We start from the raw sequence: 20893 nt of genomic DNA, 5'->3' as shown, positions 1-20893 counted from the left end.
GCAGATTTCTAGCAGTAGAAATGTTAAGTGAAAGAGTATGTGTATTTTCAGTTTTGCTAGACATTGCCTAATATCCCTTCCAAGAGGCTGAACAGTTTATACTCCCGTCAAGAGTGGATGAGGGTGCCTGTTCCCCCACAGCCCTGCCAAATGTGGATATTCACAACCTTGGTAATTTTTACCAATATGAAATATTTCAGTTGTTTTAATATGCGTTTCTTTAATTATGAGTGAGGTCAAGCATCTTTGAAATTATTAATCAGTCTTTTCTTTTATAGCTTTCTAGGTAATTTTCTCTTTTAAATACTTCATAAAGATTACGACTCTTCTTTTCCATTTGTACTTCTTTTCAGACACTACACCTGGGCTACTAATTATTTCAGTTACAATTTTCTGGAATTCTTTTCCTTTTCTGATAATACAATATAAGAACGTAACAAATGGATTTTTAGTTCCCATTAAATATGTGTGGGTATTTTCTGAATGATCTCATAAGACAGAGAGCATCTCTTACTGTGAGTCAGTTCTACAAATAAATAAGCTCATTCATTATGAAGTAATTCTTACTAGTGCTTCTCTGCAAATGACCTTTTATTTTACCTTACGTCTTATCTCCAAATTCCGAAGGCACCATATTACTATCCCTGTGAATGTCCTGAGCCATGCTGGGGTGGGGGGTGGGGGTGGGGTGGGGGGGGTTGGGGGGTTCTTTTGCTGTTTAGCCCGTGGGGTTAGAATTTTGTATACGGTAGATACTTAATGACTGTTTATAGGGCTTGTGATTAAACTTGATAAATAAATAAGAAAAGTGAAAGAAATTCTTTGGGGAAGTAAAGAGTCTTCTTTTGCTATTTTTCTCTCCTTTTATTCCCCTCTGAATTAAAATAGAAATGTTTCTTCTATTTTTATTTTTGATACTAAGGAGGTTAATTTCTTTCCAGCAAAAGTCAGTGACCTTGTGACAAGTGCCTACAAGACAATAAAAGCAAAGCTGCCCCTGACATTGAGAAGTATGTCATTGTACCTATCCAATAAAGATACTGAGTTCATCCTGTTTAAACCAGTTAGGGTGAGTATCGTGATCATCTCTTTGAATGTTGGCCGGTCTCTTGGAGTATTCTTGCCTTGTGTACCACTTTCCTCTTCCTGTAAACATTTTGAAATGTTGGTCTACTATTCTAGTACAGTTGACTTAAAAAGAACTGTGATTCTTGAAAGACTTAACAAAGCGTGCATCTGTCTGATTATATCTCCCCGACCTCGCCCCCAGCCCTCATTTTGTCTTAATTTCCTTATGGTTACCTGTGGCACAAGGGTAATTTCTACCTGAAAGTAGAAATTGGTAAATGAATAAATAAGTAATCAGACCCTCACATGAGATGGGGCCCAGCACTTGTGAAAGAACAGCATCTCAGGAATTATGTCGCATTTTACTGGTGAGTAGCGGAAATAAATGGCTTGCAGCGGCCATGGAGGGATTAAATGTCAGAGCAAATTTAGTACTCATAGCTTCCAGCTCTGTGTTGAGCTCACGTCTTTACCCAAGGCGTTGGTTGATTTTTAAAGTACATTTTATGTGTTTGGGAACTTTATTATCTTCTGTGGAAGAAATTGCTGCAGAAGACTGTTACTATTCTCTGCGGGGGACAAGGCTTGCTAGAGTTTAGTTTTTCCAGTAAGTATTATCTGATAAGTCTTAGACAGGTGGTGCTTGCATGTGAAATATTAATGCAAATTGAACGTCTTTGGTAATGCCCTAGAAGATACATTTCCTCCACTTGTTTTGGCAAATAGTAAGATTTAACTTTCTTAGTTCTTCATGTTTAAGAAGACTGAATATGATTTCAGTGACTCATGTAATATGATTGCCTCTTCTTCTTTCTAAGAATAATATTCAGCAAGTCTTCCAGAGGTTCCATGTCTTGTTAAAGGAAGAGTTCAGCCCTGAAGATATCCAGATCATTGCTTGTCCTTCTATGGAACAGGTAATCCAAAGTCTGAAGATCCTTGTTACTTTTATAACCTTTTAGTTATTTTACTTGAGTAGATAATGTCTTTGAGTAACTGTGTTTTAGTTGTAATTTTAAAAATTGTACGTTGTTTTATTCTGATGGGCAGGAGTTCAAGCTTTGAATTGCTCTCTCACATATTTAGTGATGGCGTTAGAATTTTCAGTTGCTTTTCAGTGCTTTCTGGTATTGAAGGTTGCTGTGTTTAAGATGAATGAACTGTTTGTGGAAGACTCAAATAGTGGTATTGAGATTGCTGAATAATTTTGTTTGCAGTATGTATGATAGGAGGCCCACGTTTTAGATGGAAAAAAAAGTGTTTCAGGGATTAGAATAGATGTTAGAAGTGTTTCTGTTTTCTCTCTTCTTCCTAAATTAAAAAAACTAAATAGAGAGCTCAGTCTGTGTTTATTATCATTCATTTATTCAGTTCAGTCAGCGGGCTTTTATTGAGTAGAAGTAGGTTGGTGCTATGGAGGGTATTTTATTTCTGGTTTTAAGTTTAGTTGAGGAGTTTAATAAGGTAAGGACTAGAGAGAGAGACTGGGGGAGAGTGGTAAGGTTAGTGAGAGCCCGATTGCTGTGGGTGGAGCCCGCGGGGAGAGAGACTGGAGGCAGTGCGTGTGGTAATAAGTCTTTTGAGAAGTTTTACTTCACGGGGAGAGAAAAGATGGGGTGGTAGCTGGAGAAGAAATGGGGTCATTTTTAGATTGAGATATAATTCAGATACCATAAAATTCACCCTTTTAAAGTAGGCAATTCAGTGGTTTTTAGTATATTCAGTAAGTCCTGGAACCGTCACCACTATCTAATTTCAGAACACTTTCATCCCCCCAACAAAGAAACCCTTACCTGTTAGCAGATTCTTCATTCCCCCCTCTTCTACTAATCTACCTTTGTCTCTGTGGATTTGCCTATTCTGGACAGTGCATTAAATGGAATCGTACAATACATGGCTTTCATGACTGGCTTCTTCCTCTCGGCATAATGTTTTTAAGGTTCATTCATGTTGTGGCTTGTATCAGAACTTCGTTCTTTCTTATGGCTGTATGAATTTCTTTGTATGGCTCTATGGGTCATATTTTAAAATGATTTCTCTATAGTACTAGGGTTGTAGACAGGATACTTTTTTAAAAAAAATTATTTATTTATTTTTGGCTCCGTTGGGTCTTCATTGCTGCGTGTGGGCTTTCTCTAGTTGTGGCGAGTGGGGGCTACTCTTTGTTGCGGTGCGCAGGCTTCTCATTGCGGTGGCTTCTCTTGTTGCGGAGCACGGGCTCTAGGGCATGTGGGCTTCAGTAGTTGTGGCTCGCAGGCTCTAGAGTGCAGGCTCAGTAGTTGTGGCGCACAGGCTTAGTTGCTCCGCGGCATGTGGGATCTTCCCGGACGAGGGCTCGAACCTGTGTCTCCCGCATTGGCAGGTGGATTCTTAACCACTGCGCCACCAGGGAAGCCCCAGTCAGGATACTTTTTTATAAGTCATTTGAAGCAATTATATTCTATGTGATTATACCACTAACTTGACATGTAGTTAGTTTATTTTCAATATTTAGAGATTTTCCCCCTCATTTTGATTTAATTTTGTTTTTAATTATGTAAAATGTTTACATGATTCCCAAGTCAGATTTATGGAACAAGGTAAATTTGGAGAAGTCTTGCTTCCCTTTCCAGTCCCTCCAGCATTTTCCTTCTCTCCCCTTTTAGATAGCTATTTTTACCTGTTATTCGATTATCCTTCCTTCCTTTTTTTTTTTTTTTAAAGATAGGGGAAATGTATGTTTGTATATTCATGGGGAAGATATAAAGAGAGGGAAAAATGGATGCTGGGAAAATGTCCTTGAGAAGAGAAGGGGGGATGTGATCTCAGGGGCAGTTGGAGAGTGGGGCCTTTGTCAGGGGCCGGCAGGGTTCAGCGTGGAGAGAGGAGAGAAGGCCGAGCGTGTGGGCGCACATGCAGGGAGCTGGCACGCGTGTTGGGAGCTCACGGAAGCTCTCCTCTGACTGCTTTACGTTTGTGAGGGGAACAGGAAACAGGGTCATCACTGAGAGTGAGGGGGTGCTAAAGATTCCGGAGGAAGGTTCTGTTGAGTTCGGTGGTTGGTTATGAGTCCAAGAAAAAGCATTCAGCATAGTTGTCTCATGTTTTTTTTCTCCAGTCATCGTCAGTTGCATGAGTGTAGACGTGGAGTTGCTGGAGGGTTGTGTCAGGGCTGTGCTTTTGCCAGGAGGGACAAGGCAGGGGCGGGTGAGGGCAGGAGAGTTGAAGAGGGGAGTGACTGTCGTGATTGTCGTGGAACTCAAGCAGACGAGGAGCAGGAGGGGGCTGAGGGAAGGGAGTGAGAAGGCAGGAGGAACCGTGCGTTCCAGGTCCTGGTGGAGTCAAACGGTCATTGGCATTGGAATGTGAGAGGGAAATGAGCTGGGAAGATGGGTTGTGGCGATCAAAGAGTGAGCCGCTTGACGATGGGATTGTGGAGGGGTTGCAGTTAGAGGTGATGACGGGGCTGGGATGTGCCCGCGGCCTGAGCAGCTGATGTGGTTGGTGGAAGATGAGGTCATTGGAGGAGAGGAGCCGAGGCGGACCCTGGAAGGTTAGCTGTCTGGATGTTGAAACCACCAAGAAGTCCTGCAGGAGTAGTTTTAGGAAAGAGTGATAGTGCTCTGAGACCTGCAGGAGGTGCAGGGCTGGGTGATGGCGGAGGGGTCGTAGATGGAGGAGTGAAGCGGCGCATGGTCTGATACGATGAAAACCAAAGCTGGGGGAAGGTGCTGGGAGAGGGAAGGAGAACGGTCTGGAAATGACAGGGAGGAACAGAGGGGACTCTGACCCCGCCTCCAGGCCCAGTGGTTCCAGGCATGTGGATGAGAAACACGCATCACTTGAGAAGGCCGCAGGGGAAGCTTGTCCTGGCAAAGGGGTGGGGGGCAGGGCTTCAGGACTCCAGAGGGGTGGGCCTTGAGGTGGGAAAAGAGCCTTGAGGTAGTAGAGGAATGACTTGGGAGGCCTGGGCTTCCTGTGGTGGGTGACGTAAACATGGATAAAGGTGTGAGGGGAGCAGCTCTGATGGAGGAGAGGCAGGGGTCTGGCTGAGAACACGCAGAGCTACTGGGCTCCCACTTGACTCCTGCCAGTGAGATATGTGGTTTAGTGTGTGTACGTGTGTCTGTAACTTAAAAGCTTTACAATAATCGCACACACTATGTGCAGCTCAGTTGCTTTGCTTTTCTTCTTTCTCCTGTTGATGAACCACTAAATTATTTTCCTGACCTACCAATGGCTTGCAGCCGACAGTTTGAAAAACACTAATAGAGGGACTTCCCTGGTGGCGCAGTGGTTAAGAATCCGCCTGCCAATGCAGGGGACACGGGTTCGAGCCCTGGTCCAGGAAGATCCCACATGCCACGGAGCAACTAAGCCCGCGCCACAACTACTGTGCCTGCGCTCTAGAGCCCACAGGCCACAACTACTGAGCCCACGTGCCACAACTACTGAAGCCCACGTGGCTAGAGCCCGTGCTCCACAACAAGAGAAGCCACCGCAACGAGAAGCCTGCGCACCGCAAGGAAGAGTAGCTCCCGCTCGCCGCAACTAGAGAAAGCCCATGTGCAGCAATGAAGACCCAATGCAGCCAAAAATAAAATTAAAAAAAAAAAAAAAAAGAAAAACACTAATAGAGACCATCATGCTCACTGTTCCTTGTTCCTCTTTCAGAACTGTTAACATTTTCTAGTTAATAACAACAGCTGATATTACTGACTGCTGACTGAGTCACTTGGCCACAGGCTCATAGAGTAGGAACCAGAACAAGGAATTCTCTTACCTACATGCTGCACGATGATCAAAACAGGAAATGTAACATTGATACTATTACCTAATCCCCCATCCATATTCAAATTGTTTTCCCCAGTCCAGGATCCAGTCCAAGTGTTGCTTTCAGGTGTCACATCCCTTTAGTTTCTTTAAACCTGGAGCAGTTCCACAGCCTTTTTGGGCTTTCTGGACCTTGTCGGGCCAGTTATTTTGTAGAACGTTTGGTGTTGTCTGTTTCCTCATGATCAGATTCAGGTTTTGTATTTTTGGCAGGAAAAACACAGAGGTGATTTTGTGTACCTCTCACTGAAAGTACACATTTATAGACGAGATTAGGGGGTGATTATTTTCATTACCAAAACCCTACTATATAGAAGGGCACACTGCCAGGCTCATCTAGCCCCAGGTCTCTCCAGGCCAGGGTGACAGATTTGCAGAGCGCAGGCTGCCATCCTCTCCTGTCGCAGTGGCGATTTCTCTGGTTTTCCCCGGGCTGGCTCCGGGTCTCGCGCTCCTTTACAGAGGGGACAGGGGGCTCCTGGTCCGAGTTAGCATATGAGGTGAAGCTCACCTGCCGTGCCTATTCTTGTGCAGTTAAGAGTCATTTAAAGAATTCAGCTTACTTACAACTCTCCTCGAAACGCACTCTGCATAGAGGCAGGTGAAGTCAGTTATTTAGGGCCATTTCTGTCTCTCGTTAGTGTTGGTATGTAGTTCTTTTCTGTCTTCCTGATTGGATTCTTAATGAATTGAGCGCCCAGGTTCGGCGATACCTCCCCACAGGCCCCGACGATGTGCAGCGCCCGGGGCTGCTTCTGGAATCAGCACCGCAGGTCCAGTTTATACCTTACAGCCGTGTTTACTGGTCTCTTAAAAATCAGACATTTCCTCTCATTCTTTTCTGAGGATCTAAACAACTTACCTTGAGTATGGTATTCCACAGCAGAACTAACAGGGCCTTTCTCTTTGCTTTTCAGCTGAACCTCCTACTGTCAGTTTCTAAATAACCAGGCCCGTCGGGCTGTGTGCGTAAATGGCCGGTCCGGCGGGAGCCGGCTGCCAAGTCCCACGGCCTGCAGGACACGGGAGAATTGTACGAGGGGCTTCCCGAGAACCACAGGGCTGCTGCTCAGGGCTGACCGCAGAATGAAGTGGAAGCAAAGTGTGACATGATTTGTGTTCCTGTTTTGAAAACATCAAAATGCCAAAGATAAGCTATAATCTATGAGCGCTGATTACTGCCTCATTTAAATGGTCACAAGCAGTGTAAGGTTTTAAGAGGAAGCTATGGTGGGCACGCAGTGAAATGGTTCTTAAGAAAAATGTGCAATGAAAATAGATTACAATAAATAGTGCAAAGAACTTTACAGTAATAACAGCTAATTAGAAAGCTTCTAAGAGAAAGGTTTGTTAAAGGTGAAACACTGCAATCCTTTTAACCACTGAGCATTCCACAGTGACTATTTTTTTACTTCCAGAAATGTTATTTCTACACCCTATTTAATGTTTCTCCTATCACTTTGAAGTTCAGTTTGGGATAGATTGGGTGCTTCTGAGAACATGTTCTGCTTTCCTGGGAATTCAGTGTGTTATCTTTCTGTGTGTTTGATGTGAGGTAGTTTCAAGATGCAAGGACCTCGTGTAAGGTCCCAGGATCTGTACTCCATGAATTGCTTAGGTGCAGAGCGTGCAAAAGTAGGCAGGTAGCTGCAGCGTCCTCATGGTAGATAACGTGCCGTATCTTTAATGAGAGTCTTCATGGTACAATAGGCAGTGTCTGTGAGGGGGAGGTACCAATTATGGCGTCTTCAATCTGGCACATAAAGGAGGAGAGGAAGCCTGATGAATAGTGTGTCTCGTGCACGAAGGTTAGGGTTACCAGCTTTCTGCACACTGCCTTCTGTTTCCGTAGTTTTTTGAGAAGTGCACACTTTCATGTCCTGTACGTACGTGGTGGCTGTGCCGCGAGCCTGCCTTGTGGATCTGTACCCTGCGACAGCAGGATACGTTTCACTCACAGAGACGAGGATGACGGAGGCCAGCCATCCCTTAAAATCAACCACACGATAGCAGGGATCATCAAAAAAATTATGCGCATCTCTGAGTTTTCCTACAAATATCTGTTTCCTGATTGGATTGGTTTTGCCTCTGATGTTATAGTAAATGTAACCTGCTCTTTGGTTCACAATGAAGTTTTAGTTATTCAGACACTAATTTAGAGATAGAATGCTGACAGAGGTTCTGGAATGTAGCCAGCAGACCTCATTCTGTGAGACTGTAGCATTTCTCATCCACTTCAAGCAGACTCCCGCCATGTGTAGATAGGTTACGTATCCTGATGCCTGTCATTTTAAACAGGTCACTTGTTTTTCAGCTCAGTTTAACTTGGTGATGGATGTTGCTTGATAGAGCTTAATACTCTATATTTTGGGAAGGTAGAAGGTAAAGAGGGTCCATATTCATTCTTCAGCAGGAAATGAATGAATTAGGAAGATTATATTTACTTCCACTTACTATTTTAAATATGTGTTTAATGAAACTGTACAATCCAGTTCTGTATATTGTATGTACATTTGATTTTTAAATAGCCTTTCCAAAGAAATGAGGGCATGATTATTGTACAATACTTGACTGATTTAATTTGATGTACAGAGCAGAGTGTGTTCTTAAGGATAAAAATATTTGATGGCACTCGTTCTTGTGTTTTGAGTCTTTTATTTCTGAAACAAACACCTTACAAAAGTGCTGAGTAGGTGATAGTGATCCAACTTGTTCGCTAAATGACTGTTTAAATCTGTACAGTTTCAAGTGTTTACTTATACAAAGAGTGTACATACTTTCAAATAATTAATTTAAAATGCTTTATATTATTTGGCTAGAATTTGCTGTTTTTAATAAATGTGAATTTTTTTAAAAATAAAGATTTTTGCTTCCTACTTTTTGTCCTCATGGGTCTGTTATGTGTGTGGATTCTTTAAAAATTTTTTTTTAATTGAAATTTTTATTAAGATAGCTTGTAGATTCACATGCAGTTGTGAGAAATAATACAGAGCGATCCTGTGTACCTTTACCCGATTTCTCCCAGTGGTGTCATCTTGCAGAACAATAACACGTGTCACAAGCAGGATATTGACGGTGTTACCCTCCACCAGCGTTATTCCGATTTTCCCGGTTTTACTTGTACTGTGTGGATTCTTTTGGCAAGATGATTATTGTGGAAAGACATTTTGAAGCATCTTAATGCTTCATTAGGTGACAGATAATTTTTCTTTATTTGCAAAACTGCCAGTTTCCTGAGTACTGTCAGCACAAATAGTTGTGCTGAAATTTAGTGTTACTGAAGGAAGTCACAATAAAAACAAATTTGTATTTTCACAACCCCATATCTTTAAATTCTCTTCTGCTGTTACCTCACAGGGAAGAAAGAATAGTCAACCTTAGTTTTTAAAAAGGGTCCATTTATTAAAGGAACTGGGGGTGTGTTGGTGGAGAGAAGGTTACTTCTCAGAAAAGAAGAACTTCATCGATTCCTTTCTGGCGTGCTTTTCTTCCGGTGGTGGTTCCTCCACTAGCTTGTCTGTCTGCTCTTCCTCAGCACCCAACCCCCAGAGAAGGGAGACAGCTGCTGGAAACTTGGTATAATGGCATCCATTAAATAGTCATCCAATAAATACGTATTGGGGGGTTTTTAAAAACATTTTTCCTGGTTATCAAAGTATGTTCATTGTTAGACATTTCTGTAGTGTTTGAATTTCAACATAAAATGTGAAAGTCTTTCATAAATGAACCTTGAAAGGTAAACTGCTGTTAAATGTTTGGCATAGAGCTTCCAGATTTTTTTCTATGTATATTCTAAAATAACTTTTCTTACAAGATTGGGCTCTTTTACACTTTTCTTAATCCGGTGAGTTTATTTATTTATTTATTTATTTATTTATTTATTTATTTTTTGGCTGTGCCACACGGCTTGCAGGATCTTAATTCCCCTACCAGGAATTGAACCTGGGCCCCGGCAGTAAAACCGAGTCCTAACCACTGGAGCACCAGGGAATTCCCAGTCAGGTGAGTTTTAATTATCATTGCTTAAGACACACACTCATTTGCTGAACTATTTGAAGTAAGTTGCAGGCATCATGACATTTGTACCCCTAAATACTTCAGCATCCATCTCCAAACAGTAAGGACATTTTCCTACATAACCCTAATACCATTATCACACCTAAAAGAAAAAAAAAAATCAGTAATATCTACTATGTAGTCCATATTCCACTTTCCTTGATTGTTCCCCAAAATGTTTCATAGCTTTTTCTTTTCCAGGTTCATACACGTTAACTTGGTTGTTAACATCTCTTTAGTCTCTTTTAATTTAGACAGTTCGTAAAGTTTTTGTTTGCTTGTTTTCATGGCAATGACTTCTTTTTTCTTTTTAAATAATGTGTGTGGACTCCTTATAGAATGGACCAGAGTCTGCAGATTGCATTCTTTTCAAGTACGTGGAACATTTGCCAAGACAGATATATGCTGGGCCATAAAACAACAAAACAACCCAAACGTGATCTACAACAGTAGTTCTCAACAAGGGATGACCCCTGCCCCCTGCCACAAAGGGCGCTTTTGGCAACGTCTGTAGACATTTTTGGTTGTCATTACTGCTGTGTGTGGGGTATTGCTGGCTTCTAGTTGGTAGAAGCAACTAGAACTGCCAAATATGCACAGGCCAGCCTCCCACTACACGTAATTACCCAGTCCAAAATGTGGATGGTGGCAAGGTTGCAGAACCCTGTGATATATACAAGCAACCCCCAATTCCTAGCACTTGCTATCCCCTCACCTGGCTTAGTTGTGTTCATACCAACTAATGATGTCTTTTACTTATTTGGTTTTTTTTTTTTGGCTGCGCCAGGTGTTAGTTGCGGCATGCAAACTCTTGGTTCCCTGACCAGGGATCGAACCCAGGCCCCGTGCATTGGGAGCGAAGAGTCTTAGCCACCTGGCCGCCAGGGAAGTCCCTACTTGTTTTTTTTTCTGCCTCCCCCAGTCTGGATTGTAAGCTGCCCGGGGGGAGGAGCTTTGCCGTGTTTACAGCTGTATACCTAGTGCCTAGAATGGTGCCTGAGGTAGATGCTCAGTAAGTATCTGTTGAAAGAATCCACTTGGGCCTAAGTCACATAGCCTTCCCTTCCTCATCCCATTCCTACCAAGTCCTGCCTGTTCTCTACCCCCTCCTGCCCTCCTCTATTTCCTCCCCTCCGCTATTTCCAATGCCATTGCCCTGGGTCAAAACCCTTGTTTTCAATATTCCTTGCTGGGAATATTGAAGTATCTTTACTACAAGAACCTAGTCTTTTTTTTTTTTTAATATTTATTTATGTATTTATTTATTTATTTGGCTGCATCAGGTCTTAGTTGCGGCACGCGGGATCTTTGTTGCCGCATGCGGGATCTTTAGTTGCAGCATGCGAAATCTTAGTTGCAGTATATGGGATCTAGTGCCCTGACTAGGGATCGAACCAAGGCCCCCTGCATTGGGAGCGCGGAGTCTTGGCCTCTGGACCACCAGGGAAGTCCCCAGGAACCTAGTCTTACTAACACTCTCCTTGCCCTTTGCTAAAACTTTCAACTCCTGAAGCACATGGGCTGTTCAGGCCCCTGCATATCTATCTGCCCACACTTGTCTCCTTACTACTCATCCTCTGTATCTCTCAGGGTCCTTGAGTGTAAGGAACAGAAGGCATCATGTCTAACTTGAGCGGGAAAGGGCTTTATTGGAAGGAAATGGGAGTGCAGGGGACAGACCAGAAGCAGGAGGACCAGAGGAAGGAGAACAGGAAGCATTACAGATGCAGGTTTTTATTTTTTCAAAGCAGAAAGTGTCGGTCCACTGCTGTGGCAGTGTCCTAGACTTGGCATCACTGCAACTGCTCTCATCTTGGCCAAGCTGACTTCCTGTGTGTGTGTGTGTGATTTTTCCATGCTTCACTGAGTGGTGGGGCAGGGAGGAGGAAGATTCTCTGCGCCAGTTTTCGATAAAGTGCCTCTCAGCTCCAAATCCACCCTTTGGGGCCCTGCTTTGAGATTCTGGAGCTGGACCCTGAGAACATTTCTCCATTGCCAGCTGGTGCAAAGTTAGGCTCTGTAGGGTGCTGGCACTACACTGCAAGGCACAGGGGAAGGGCGTCTCTTTCTGTTTCTGGTGTGGGTTTTGCTTTCTACACTGCGCTGGCAGCCGTATGTGTGTCGAGGGGTGTCTGGTGGCACTTGCTCTCTAGTGAGTTTTCCTGGTATCCAAGCAGGAAGTGTCTTGTGAACCAGCTTGTTGTTGAAGGTGCAATTGGTTAAGATACTGGAGTTGGGAGGGCCCCTCATCCAGTATGACTGGTGTCCATATAAAACGGGGAAATTTGATACAGAGACACACACACAGAGAGCACCATGTGAAAACTGCCAAAGACAAAGGAACTACTAGAAGCTGGGAGACAGGCCTGGGCCACGTCCTTCCCACGCTCTTGATCTTGGACTTAGGGCTTCCAGAACTGTGAGATGATAAATTTTTGTTGTGTAAGCCACCCAGTGTGTGGTCCTTTTTGTTACAGCAGCTCTAGCAAACTAATACAGAGGGTGGGGGCTGGATTTTTATAGTTCCTGGTCATCTGGCTACTTTCACTAACTTCTTTCACGATCTGTGAGGTGACTCCCTTTTCCTTATGAAACAGTCCCTGGGTGCTGTGTAATTCTGTCTGGCCGGTGATAACACTCGAACAGAGCAGCAGCTACAAGAGAGGCTGGAAATGCCTAAAATCTACGTGAAATACTGTGTCTATATAGACGTTGGCAATAGAATATTTAAAACAGGGAGCTGACCAAACACAATGCCTCTGCGAGGCCACCTGCTGACAATCTCTGCGTTAATGGGGTGAGTCATGTCTTCAGGTTTTGTGGAAGGAGAAAGACCAGGGAGAGGCACTGGCGGATGATAATAAAATGCCCACATCTGTGAAGCGCCACGCTGAGCGCTTCACTGACGCCACCTGCTTTCATCCTCACTCTAACTCTGCGAGGTGTGTTGGTGATTGCCCTCCTGTTCCAGAGGAGGAAACGGAGTCCCAGAGGGGCTCACTGCCGTGGCCAAGGTCGCACAGCTAGCGGGTGGTGGCACCAAGACCCCCACCAGGGCTGCCTGCTTCCAGGGCACACGTGGGAGAAACGTCGGGGCTCTGAGATGCACGCAGCGTCGGGAGGATTTGTTTGCTGCGAGACGCGACTCCGGAGCTTCTTGTCTCCAGGGCCTGGTAAGAGAAGGGACCTCTGCCCACACGAGCGGAGGTGTAAACTAACAAGGTCCCTAGAATGGCTGTGTCCTGAGTCAACCCAAGCCCTGTGTGGCCTGTGACGGTCTGCTCCCCAGCGGTCACTACCTGGCAACAAAGTAACTTGTTTTAGCTGATGATACTACTTGCCAACAAGGTGTGATAGTCACACCGGGGAAGTGACCGTGCAACACCCCGCTACCGCCAGCCTGACCACCCTGGTCCCACCCCACGCGCGCAGTTGTCGGGATTTGGGTGAGGATGGGACTTTGGTGAGGGCTGGTGGCAGGCAGTGTGGGATCGGCAGGAGAGCGGGGCCGCGAAGGTGGGGCTGCGCTGTCTGTTCACAGCCGCGATCAGCTGGCTAATTGCTAGGCTGAGCCGGGAAGGTGGCGTTTCCTATACTCCTTTGGTTCAGGCTGCAGTTGAGGCCATCCTGGGAAGTTTGCAGTGTCCCAGGGGCATGTGAAAGGCACGCTATCGGGGATTGCCCAGCTCCTGAGTCCCCCTTTTCTAGAAACTACTGCCCCTCTCCATGCTTGACATCAACTAGGAGCCAAGACATAACCCCACCCTCTCTTACCACACTGGATCACAACAAGGGTGGCCTCCTGATCAAGCCAGGCCAATAGAGACCCCTGGGATCTTTTGAGAAAGACCAGGAGACAAAGCCATGTGAACTGAGATGCAAAGAAAACACATCCTTGGAACAAGACCAGTGTCGCAGAGCTGAGAACGAAAGTCCTCCTGGCTCCCGGAGGCCTCCCACGTGCCAGTCCTTTCTGAGACCCATTGCATCTTCCATCCAGATTACACGTTTCCCATTTTGCTTTACCTGTTTGAGTTGGTGACTGTAACCAGTGACCAAAATGGGCCCAGCTATTGAAGAGAGTTTAAGTGTGGGTCCTTTTGGGCTCCTGGTTTGGGGGACTGGCTGCAGGCTGGTGCTGCTTTGCTGACTGGGCGTCCCTCTGTCTTGGCAGGGGTGGAAGAGGGGGTGTTTGTGAAGCTACTATTTCTAGACCCATTTTACAGATGAGGAAACTGAGGCAGAGAGCTACTTGCCCAAGGTCACACAACCAACAGTGGGCAGAGCTAGGCTTTGAGATAGTCTGTGTCCTGAGTCAACCCAAGCATGGGAAAGTCACAAAAGAACATCTGCATTCAAGTGATCAGTAGAAGCAAGTGGGACAGGTGTTGACATGTATTGTCTACTGAAACAATTTGCTTCTAATGCTGGCAGGGTGCATGATTAAGTCTTTTCTGTGCCCAGCCACAGGGTCTGTCAGCCCCTCTCTGCCCCTGAACAACTTTGTTTTTTTTTTTTTCCTCCGAATCAAGGAGCTGTGATAGGTCCCAAATTACAAACCAGCTCTCACAAGATATGAACTAGGGCTTTGGGGGTTTCCTCGGGGCTTCGGACACCTCCCCGAAACATTCAGCACGTGCCGAAGCAGCACAATTTGGTGACTGCCCCAGCTTGGAAGATGAGAGTTCCTCCTCCAACTCATATTGTCTTGTTGGCAAGATCTTGATGCCCTGTATGAAGCATTCCAAGTCAGAGATGGTCAGTATATTCAGGATCTTACTCATTTTTCCCAGAAGGATCTGGATCTCCCGAGCTGTTGAACTGAATTCCATCTCCAGGACTGCTTTCTTCTTCATTTTGCTCAGCACCGCCGGGGTAATGTACTGTGGGAATTCACAGGCGGCTCGTGAGGGTTAATGCTACCTGGGCACCAAGCTTCCCCCACGTCAGGATTAGGACCCTGTGGCCATGACCGAGTCTTCCCTGGAAACGTCACTCTCCAGGGCGAATCTGTGAACCCAGCCCTACCACCAGCAACCTTTCTGCTGCTTCCCCAAGACACTCACTTGGCCTGTGCCCGTGGCCACATCCCAACCTGACCCCAAACCAAAGGGTGGCCAGCTGCTGGGCCCTGGTGTGACCTGCCTTCCAAAGGCTGTGCCCTCCTGGGGGCGCCCAGCTTCTCCCCTTGGATTCCCTAGCACAGCAGGAGAGTGAGGCCCTCACGGTGTCTGCCTATGAGCCCCACATCCATCTGGGGCTCCCTTGGAGCGTGTCTGGGTCTTGCTTGGATGAGAATGTTAGTTTCCTCAGCTCCGAATCTTATGTTAAATGATAAGTGTTCGGAAGTTAAATGATTGCTTTGTATATGGTCAAGCATTGGGTCAGGGAAGGGGGCCTCGTTTCCCTAGGGGTTGGAGTGTTGAAGAACATGGCCTGGAGGCCTGGGCATGGACCAGTTCAAGCCAGCAGTGGCCTGCGTGCACGTAGTTCCCCACCTGGCAGAAGATGTGGGGAGTTGAGACCTTACCTTGTACTTGGTGCCTAGGTTTAAGCAAATGTGCTTCTTTTTGTGGTTGAAGCGGAAGATGATCTTATCCTGGCTCCTTATTTGTACCTTGATGTACTGGTTGATTTTCAAGGAGATGGGCTGGACGGGGGGCGCGTGGATGTGCAGGTTCAGATCCCACCAGTTCCAGGCCTTCTGGTACTTGTCTCTGGCGAAGTAGTATCCCAGGTTTTGGCTCAGGTTCAACCTAGACCAAGAAGGCATCAGGCAGCCACAGCACTGGGCCCCGGGGGCGAGGGCACAGCCTCTCCCAGGGATGCAAGCCCACCCCTCCTTCCTCCCCTCCCACCCCTGCTCTTTCCCCCCAACATGGGGCCTTGGCAGGTGGGAGAAATGCCAACAAGGAGGTGAACCCATCTAGGCGCAGCCCTTCAGCCCTGGCCTGTCCATGTTCAGTCTCCTCTGGTGCCCCTGGCCCCTCACGCCCGATTGCTCCTTTCAGTTCCTGGGTCACGCATGCTTTTGAACTCCTCATGGCTTTGCCGTGCTGTTCCCTCTGCCTGGAGAGGTCTCCCCACCCTGCTTGGTGTGGTTGACTCCTGCTTATGCTTTAAGGCCCAGCTTAAATGTCACCTCCTCAGAGAGGCCCCTCCTGAAGCCCCCTGAGTCCCTATATGACTATCTCCATCTCTTGGTTAATTTCCTTCCTATAATTTACTAATACAGGTTGATTCTCATTATTTGGTGTAGTTGGGTTCTATAAAGTTGCCTCAAACACAGAGTTAGTGAATACTGAACTATTGCTCCCTGGGGAAATGGGTGTGTGTATATATCACACATAGATAACCTTACATACTAGAAACAACCCATCCTGGTAGATTCCAACCGGCGGCCCCATAACTGAAGCTCCTGGAACCACGTGCCCTGCTCCTCCTGGCTCCATCCTCTGGTTCCCTCGTCAAGAGCTGAATTAAGAAGGCAAAGCAGCTGGGAATGTGCACATCAGGCAACTCAAATCCTTCAGTGCTCTGTGCGTGTTTGTGACTCTATGTGAAATGTGTGCATTCGCATCTTTCCCCTGGGAGCAATGGTTCGGGGTTTGCTAGTTCATGTTCTGGAGACCTTATAGAACAGAACTATCCTGAATAATGAGAATCGACTGGGCTTGCTTATCATCCGTCCGTCCCACTAAAATGGAAATGTAACTTGTGGTCGGGAGGGAAGGGTCCACCTCTGTCTGGCTCCCGGGTGGACCCTGCCCTGCACTGTGCCCGGCGCCCGTGTAAACAGCTGTGGGTGAGTGAGGGGTGGTGGGCTCCTCCCTCTTCCAGCCCAGGCCCTGCTCTCCTTTGAGCCGTCCTTTCCTGGCATTTCAAGCCCACCATACCCCTCTGCCCTGGCTTCTGCTTTTTGAATCCCGCCAGGGCTGTCTTGAGAATTGGTGCTGACGGGCAGCAACTTCTCTCGGGAACCAAATGCAGAAGGGAAGAGAATCTGGGACCTGGGTTAGTCAGGAGAAGGTAGGGTTTGGGGGAGCCCGGGTTACTCAGACCACCTGCCAGGCCTTGTCTGGGGTGTTCAGGGGCCTTGTAGGACGCTGGGAGGGAGAGGCCGGCTCAGGCCTGCTAACGGCTGCCTTGCTCACTTCCAATAAGGAGAAGTCCTTCTGGTCACTCCCCAACGCTAGGTCCTCCTGTTGCTTCCCACTGCCCATTGAGCCAAGTGCAAACTATTAAGTCCCTTCACCATGGGGCCCCCCAGCCTGTCCAACCACATCTCTCTTTACCTAGACAAGCAGCTGTGACGCATGTAATGAATTAAAAACCTGGGCTCTGGAGCCAGACTTTCTAGGTTCATAGCCTGGCTCTGCCACTTGCAAGCTGTGTGACCTTGGGCCAGTTACTTAACCTCTCTGTGCCTCAGTAAAATGCAGATAATAACAGTGCTTTACTCATAGGGTATTTGTGAGGATTAAGTGCCTGTACAAAGCAATAAGTCGGTGAACATTAGGATCTCCTTATTATCACTGATGGAGAGGAGGGCAAAGAGGAATCTTCTTTCACTCTGCAGGGGAAAGGATCCCCGCTAGCTTCTAACCCTTTAAATGGCTCCCATCAGAATTTTTGCACGAGGCTCTCCCCATTTTCTAGGGTTAGGATCTGTCTCAGCCTGGAGGTATCCAGTTCTGGGCTAAGGCTCCCTCAAGAAATTGGGGTCTAGAACACCCAGAAATGGTGTGAAATTGAAGGCTTCTTCTCAGGGGGTGTAAAGACCCAAACTGCGGAGCTGGCGGGACCCACCACTAGGGACCCCGAGTTTAGGCAGGTCTGGGGCCCTTGCTGTGTGGGACCCTGAGCTCTGGAGGGAGGCCTGTTCTGCGGTTCCTCAAGCGTGGGCCTGGAGGGTGGAGGTGATGCTTAGTTTCCGCACAGCCGGCAAACTTCAGCCGTGCCTTCTGCCTTCCCTGAGGAGATGGAATCAAAAAACGACCCAAGAAATAGTCCTCCAATCAGCTTGGTGCTCCATCCTTCCCAGGGCCTGTGATGCGGAGGAGGAGGGGAGGCGGGGCTGGACCAGGGGAGCCGCGGGGTTCCCGGCAGTGACGAGGGTCGGCGGGGCCCTGGTGCAGCAGCCGAATGTTCCCAAATGGCTTGGAGGGCCTTTGCCACAGGATCTCTCTCCCAGTGACGAGGGGCCTGCAGTTCTGACCGTGAAGTCCATCGGGGGCCGAGTCCTTCTGCGGTGGGAGCAGTTTTCTTGGGTGCCGCCACCCCCGAGGACGGAAGCAGCTTGGGGCTGGGGAGCCCGCTCTGCCCCGTGGTGTGAACTTTCAGGTGTGATGGGTGTGAGGCTTTACACAGAGACAGTCCCTCTCCCATCCAGGTCTCTGATGCCTGAAATGCCATCCGTGGCGCCGCTTTGGTTGAAGTCAAATGAGATGAGAGCTTGACCCAGAGAGAGAAGATGCAGCTGCCCTTGGGAGAGGCAGTAAGAAAGCCTTGGCAATGAACTGCTTACAGCTGAGCGCGGAGGGGCCGCCTGGGGCCTCCCGGCCTGTGTGCAGAGCGCCCGGGCCCTGCCGGGGAAGCCGGGGTAGGAGCGCTTCTCTTCTCCCACTCAGTCTGCCCAGCCAGCAGCAGGAAGGAAGGGCAAGAGAAAGCAACAGTGACACGTCTGTGGAGGCTCTCCTGCCGTGGGGGCCCCTGACGGGCGGCGGGTGAGAGCAGAGGCCCTCGGGGGCCCGGGCCCTGGCCTGTGGCCCTGGGGGCAGGATGCTTCCCCGGGCCCCTTGCTAAGATTTTAAAGAATGCAGATCTCCAGGCCCCGCCCCAGACCTACAGAATCAGAATCTCGAGGCTGGGGGCAGCCATTCCCCAGCTCTGAGCACCATCCTTCCCCTTGGGTTTTGATGTGCTGGGATAAGATGTTGTTTATCTCGCAAACTTTATTTGATAATTTAAAAGAATGCTTTACTTCAGGCTGAGGCAAAATTCCATAAAACTGCTCGCCTGTGATTTTACATATGGCTTGGGGCGAATGACTCATCATTTTCTCTGCACCTAAGTTTCCTCAACAAGAATGTGAAAGTAGATTTTCCCTAGGTCTCTTGTGGCCATAAAATTTAAGTGTCGTTAGGGAAAAGAGGCCCTACTGTATGTAGCAGATGCTATTGGAGATAATTGACTGAGTTTCTGGTCCCCGCTTCCAGATGCTTCTTGTATCCAGTACTTTCTTCCCCCTTTTAGACATCAATTTCCTTCTTTAAAAAAAATTTTTTTTCTTGACGTAGAGTTGATTTACAATACTGTGTTAGTTTCAGGTGTATAGCAAAGTGATTCTGTTTTATATATATATTTTCAGATTCTTTTCCATTATAGGTTATTACAAGATACTGAATATAGTTCCTTGGGCTATACAGTAAATCCTTGTTGTTTATCTATTTTATATATAGTAGTGTGTATCTGTTAATACAGTACTCCTAATTTGTCCCTCCCCCTCCCCTTTCCCCTTTGGTAACCATAAGTTTGTTTTTTTTTTTTTTTGTCTGTTTCTGTCTTGTAAATAAACTCATTTGTATTATTTTTTAGATTCCATATATAAGTGATATCATATAATATTTGTCTTTCTCTGACTTACTTCACTTGGTATGATAATCTCTAGGTCCATCCGTATTGCTGCAGATGGAATTATTTCATTCTTTTCTATGTCTGAGTAATATTCCATTGTATAAATATGCCACATCTTCTTTATCCATTCATCTGTTGATGGGCACTTGGTTTGCTTCCATGTCTTGGCTATTGTAAACAATGCTGCTATGAACATTGGGGTGCATGTATCTTTTTGAATTAGTGTTTTCATCTTTTCCATATACATGCCCAGGAGCGGGATTGCTGAGTCATACAGTAGCTCTATTTTTAGTTTTTTAAGGAACCTCCATACTGTTCTCCATAGTGGCTGCACCAGTGTACATTCCCACCAACAGTGCAGGAGGGACTGCACTGTTTCTCCACACCCTCTCCAGCATTTACTGTTTGTAGGTTTTTTAATGATGGCCATTCTGATTGGTGTGAGGTGATACCTCATTGTAGTTTTGATTTGCATTTCTCTAATAATTAGTGATGTCGAGCATCTTTTCATGTGCCTATTGGCCATCTGCATGTCTTCTTTAGAGAAATGTCTATTTAAGTCTTCTTCTTTTGATTGGGTTGTTTATTTTTTTGATATTGAGTTGTATGAGCTGTTTGTATATTTTAGATATTAAGCCCTTGTCGGTTGCATCATTTGCAAGTATTTTCTCCCAGTCTGTAGGCTGTCATTTCATTTTGTTTATGGTTTCCTTTGCTGTGCAAAGGCTTATAAGTTTGATTAGTTCCCATTTGTTTATTTTGGCTTTTATTTCTTTTGCCTTGGGAGACTGATCTAAGAAACTATTGCTATGATTTATGTCAGAGAATGTTTTGCCTATGTTCTCTTCTAGGAGTTTTGTGGTGTCATGTCTTATATATAGGTCTTTAAGCCATTTTGAGTTTATTTTTGTGTATGGTGTGAAGGTGTGTTCTAACTTCATTGATTTACATGAGGCTGTCCAGCTGTCCCAGCACCACTTGCTGAAGAGACTGTCTTTTCTCCATTGTATATTCTTGCCTCCTTTGTTGAAGATTAATTGACCATAGGTGTGTGGGTTTATTTCTGGGCTCTCTATTCTGTTCCATTGATCCATATGTCTGTTTTTGTGCCAGTACCACACTGTTTTGATTACTGTAGCTTTGTAGTATTTCAGACATCAATTTCTATACAAAGTGCCCTCCAGGAAGGGCAGATACCCTTGAGAACAAAGTAGTCAACTAGGAAATGGTGTTGAAAAACCTCATAGCAGAGAAAATATTCTTAAAAACGAAGGTCTGGAGAATGAAAATCTTTTTTTGGAATTAAAATAAAATTTGGCTT

The 20893-nt window shown here is 46.2% G+C and overlaps 2 protein-coding genes across 2 annotated transcripts in view; one reads left to right on the top strand and one right to left on the bottom strand.

Annotated features, from left to right (window-relative positions):
* Nucleotides 1-8693, top strand: part of COG3 (component of oligomeric golgi complex 3) — a 60794-nt gene extending 52101 nt beyond the window's left edge. Inside the window, exons 21-23 of the mRNA XM_068526701.1 lie at nucleotides 942-1069; nucleotides 1887-1985; nucleotides 6798-8693. Of these exons, the coding sequence (XP_068382802.1) occupies nucleotides 942-1069; nucleotides 1887-1985; nucleotides 6798-6827 (257 nt within the window). The 3' untranslated portion in view covers nucleotides 6828-8693. The remainder of the gene's footprint in view (nucleotides 1-941; nucleotides 1070-1886; nucleotides 1986-6797) is intronic.
* Nucleotides 8694-14516: 5823 nt separating this feature from the next.
* ERICH6B (glutamate rich 6B) overlaps nucleotides 14517-20893 on the bottom strand; it is a 42318-nt gene continuing 35941 nt past the window's right edge. Inside the window, exons 9-10 of the mRNA XM_068526513.1 lie at nucleotides 15467-15692; nucleotides 14517-14819 (exon numbers count right to left, since the gene is read on the bottom strand). Of these exons, the coding sequence (XP_068382614.1) occupies nucleotides 14517-14819; nucleotides 15467-15692 (529 nt within the window). The remainder of the gene's footprint in view (nucleotides 14820-15466; nucleotides 15693-20893) is intronic.

The sequence above is a fragment of the Eschrichtius robustus genome, chromosome 18 (genome assembly GCF_028021215.1).
Source record: "Eschrichtius robustus isolate mEscRob2 chromosome 18, mEscRob2.pri, whole genome shotgun sequence".
NCBI lineage: Eukaryota > Metazoa > Chordata > Mammalia > Artiodactyla > Eschrichtiidae > Eschrichtius > Eschrichtius robustus.
The sequence above is the reverse complement of the archived record's forward strand: the minus strand, read 5'-3'. Positions and strand labels throughout refer to the sequence as shown.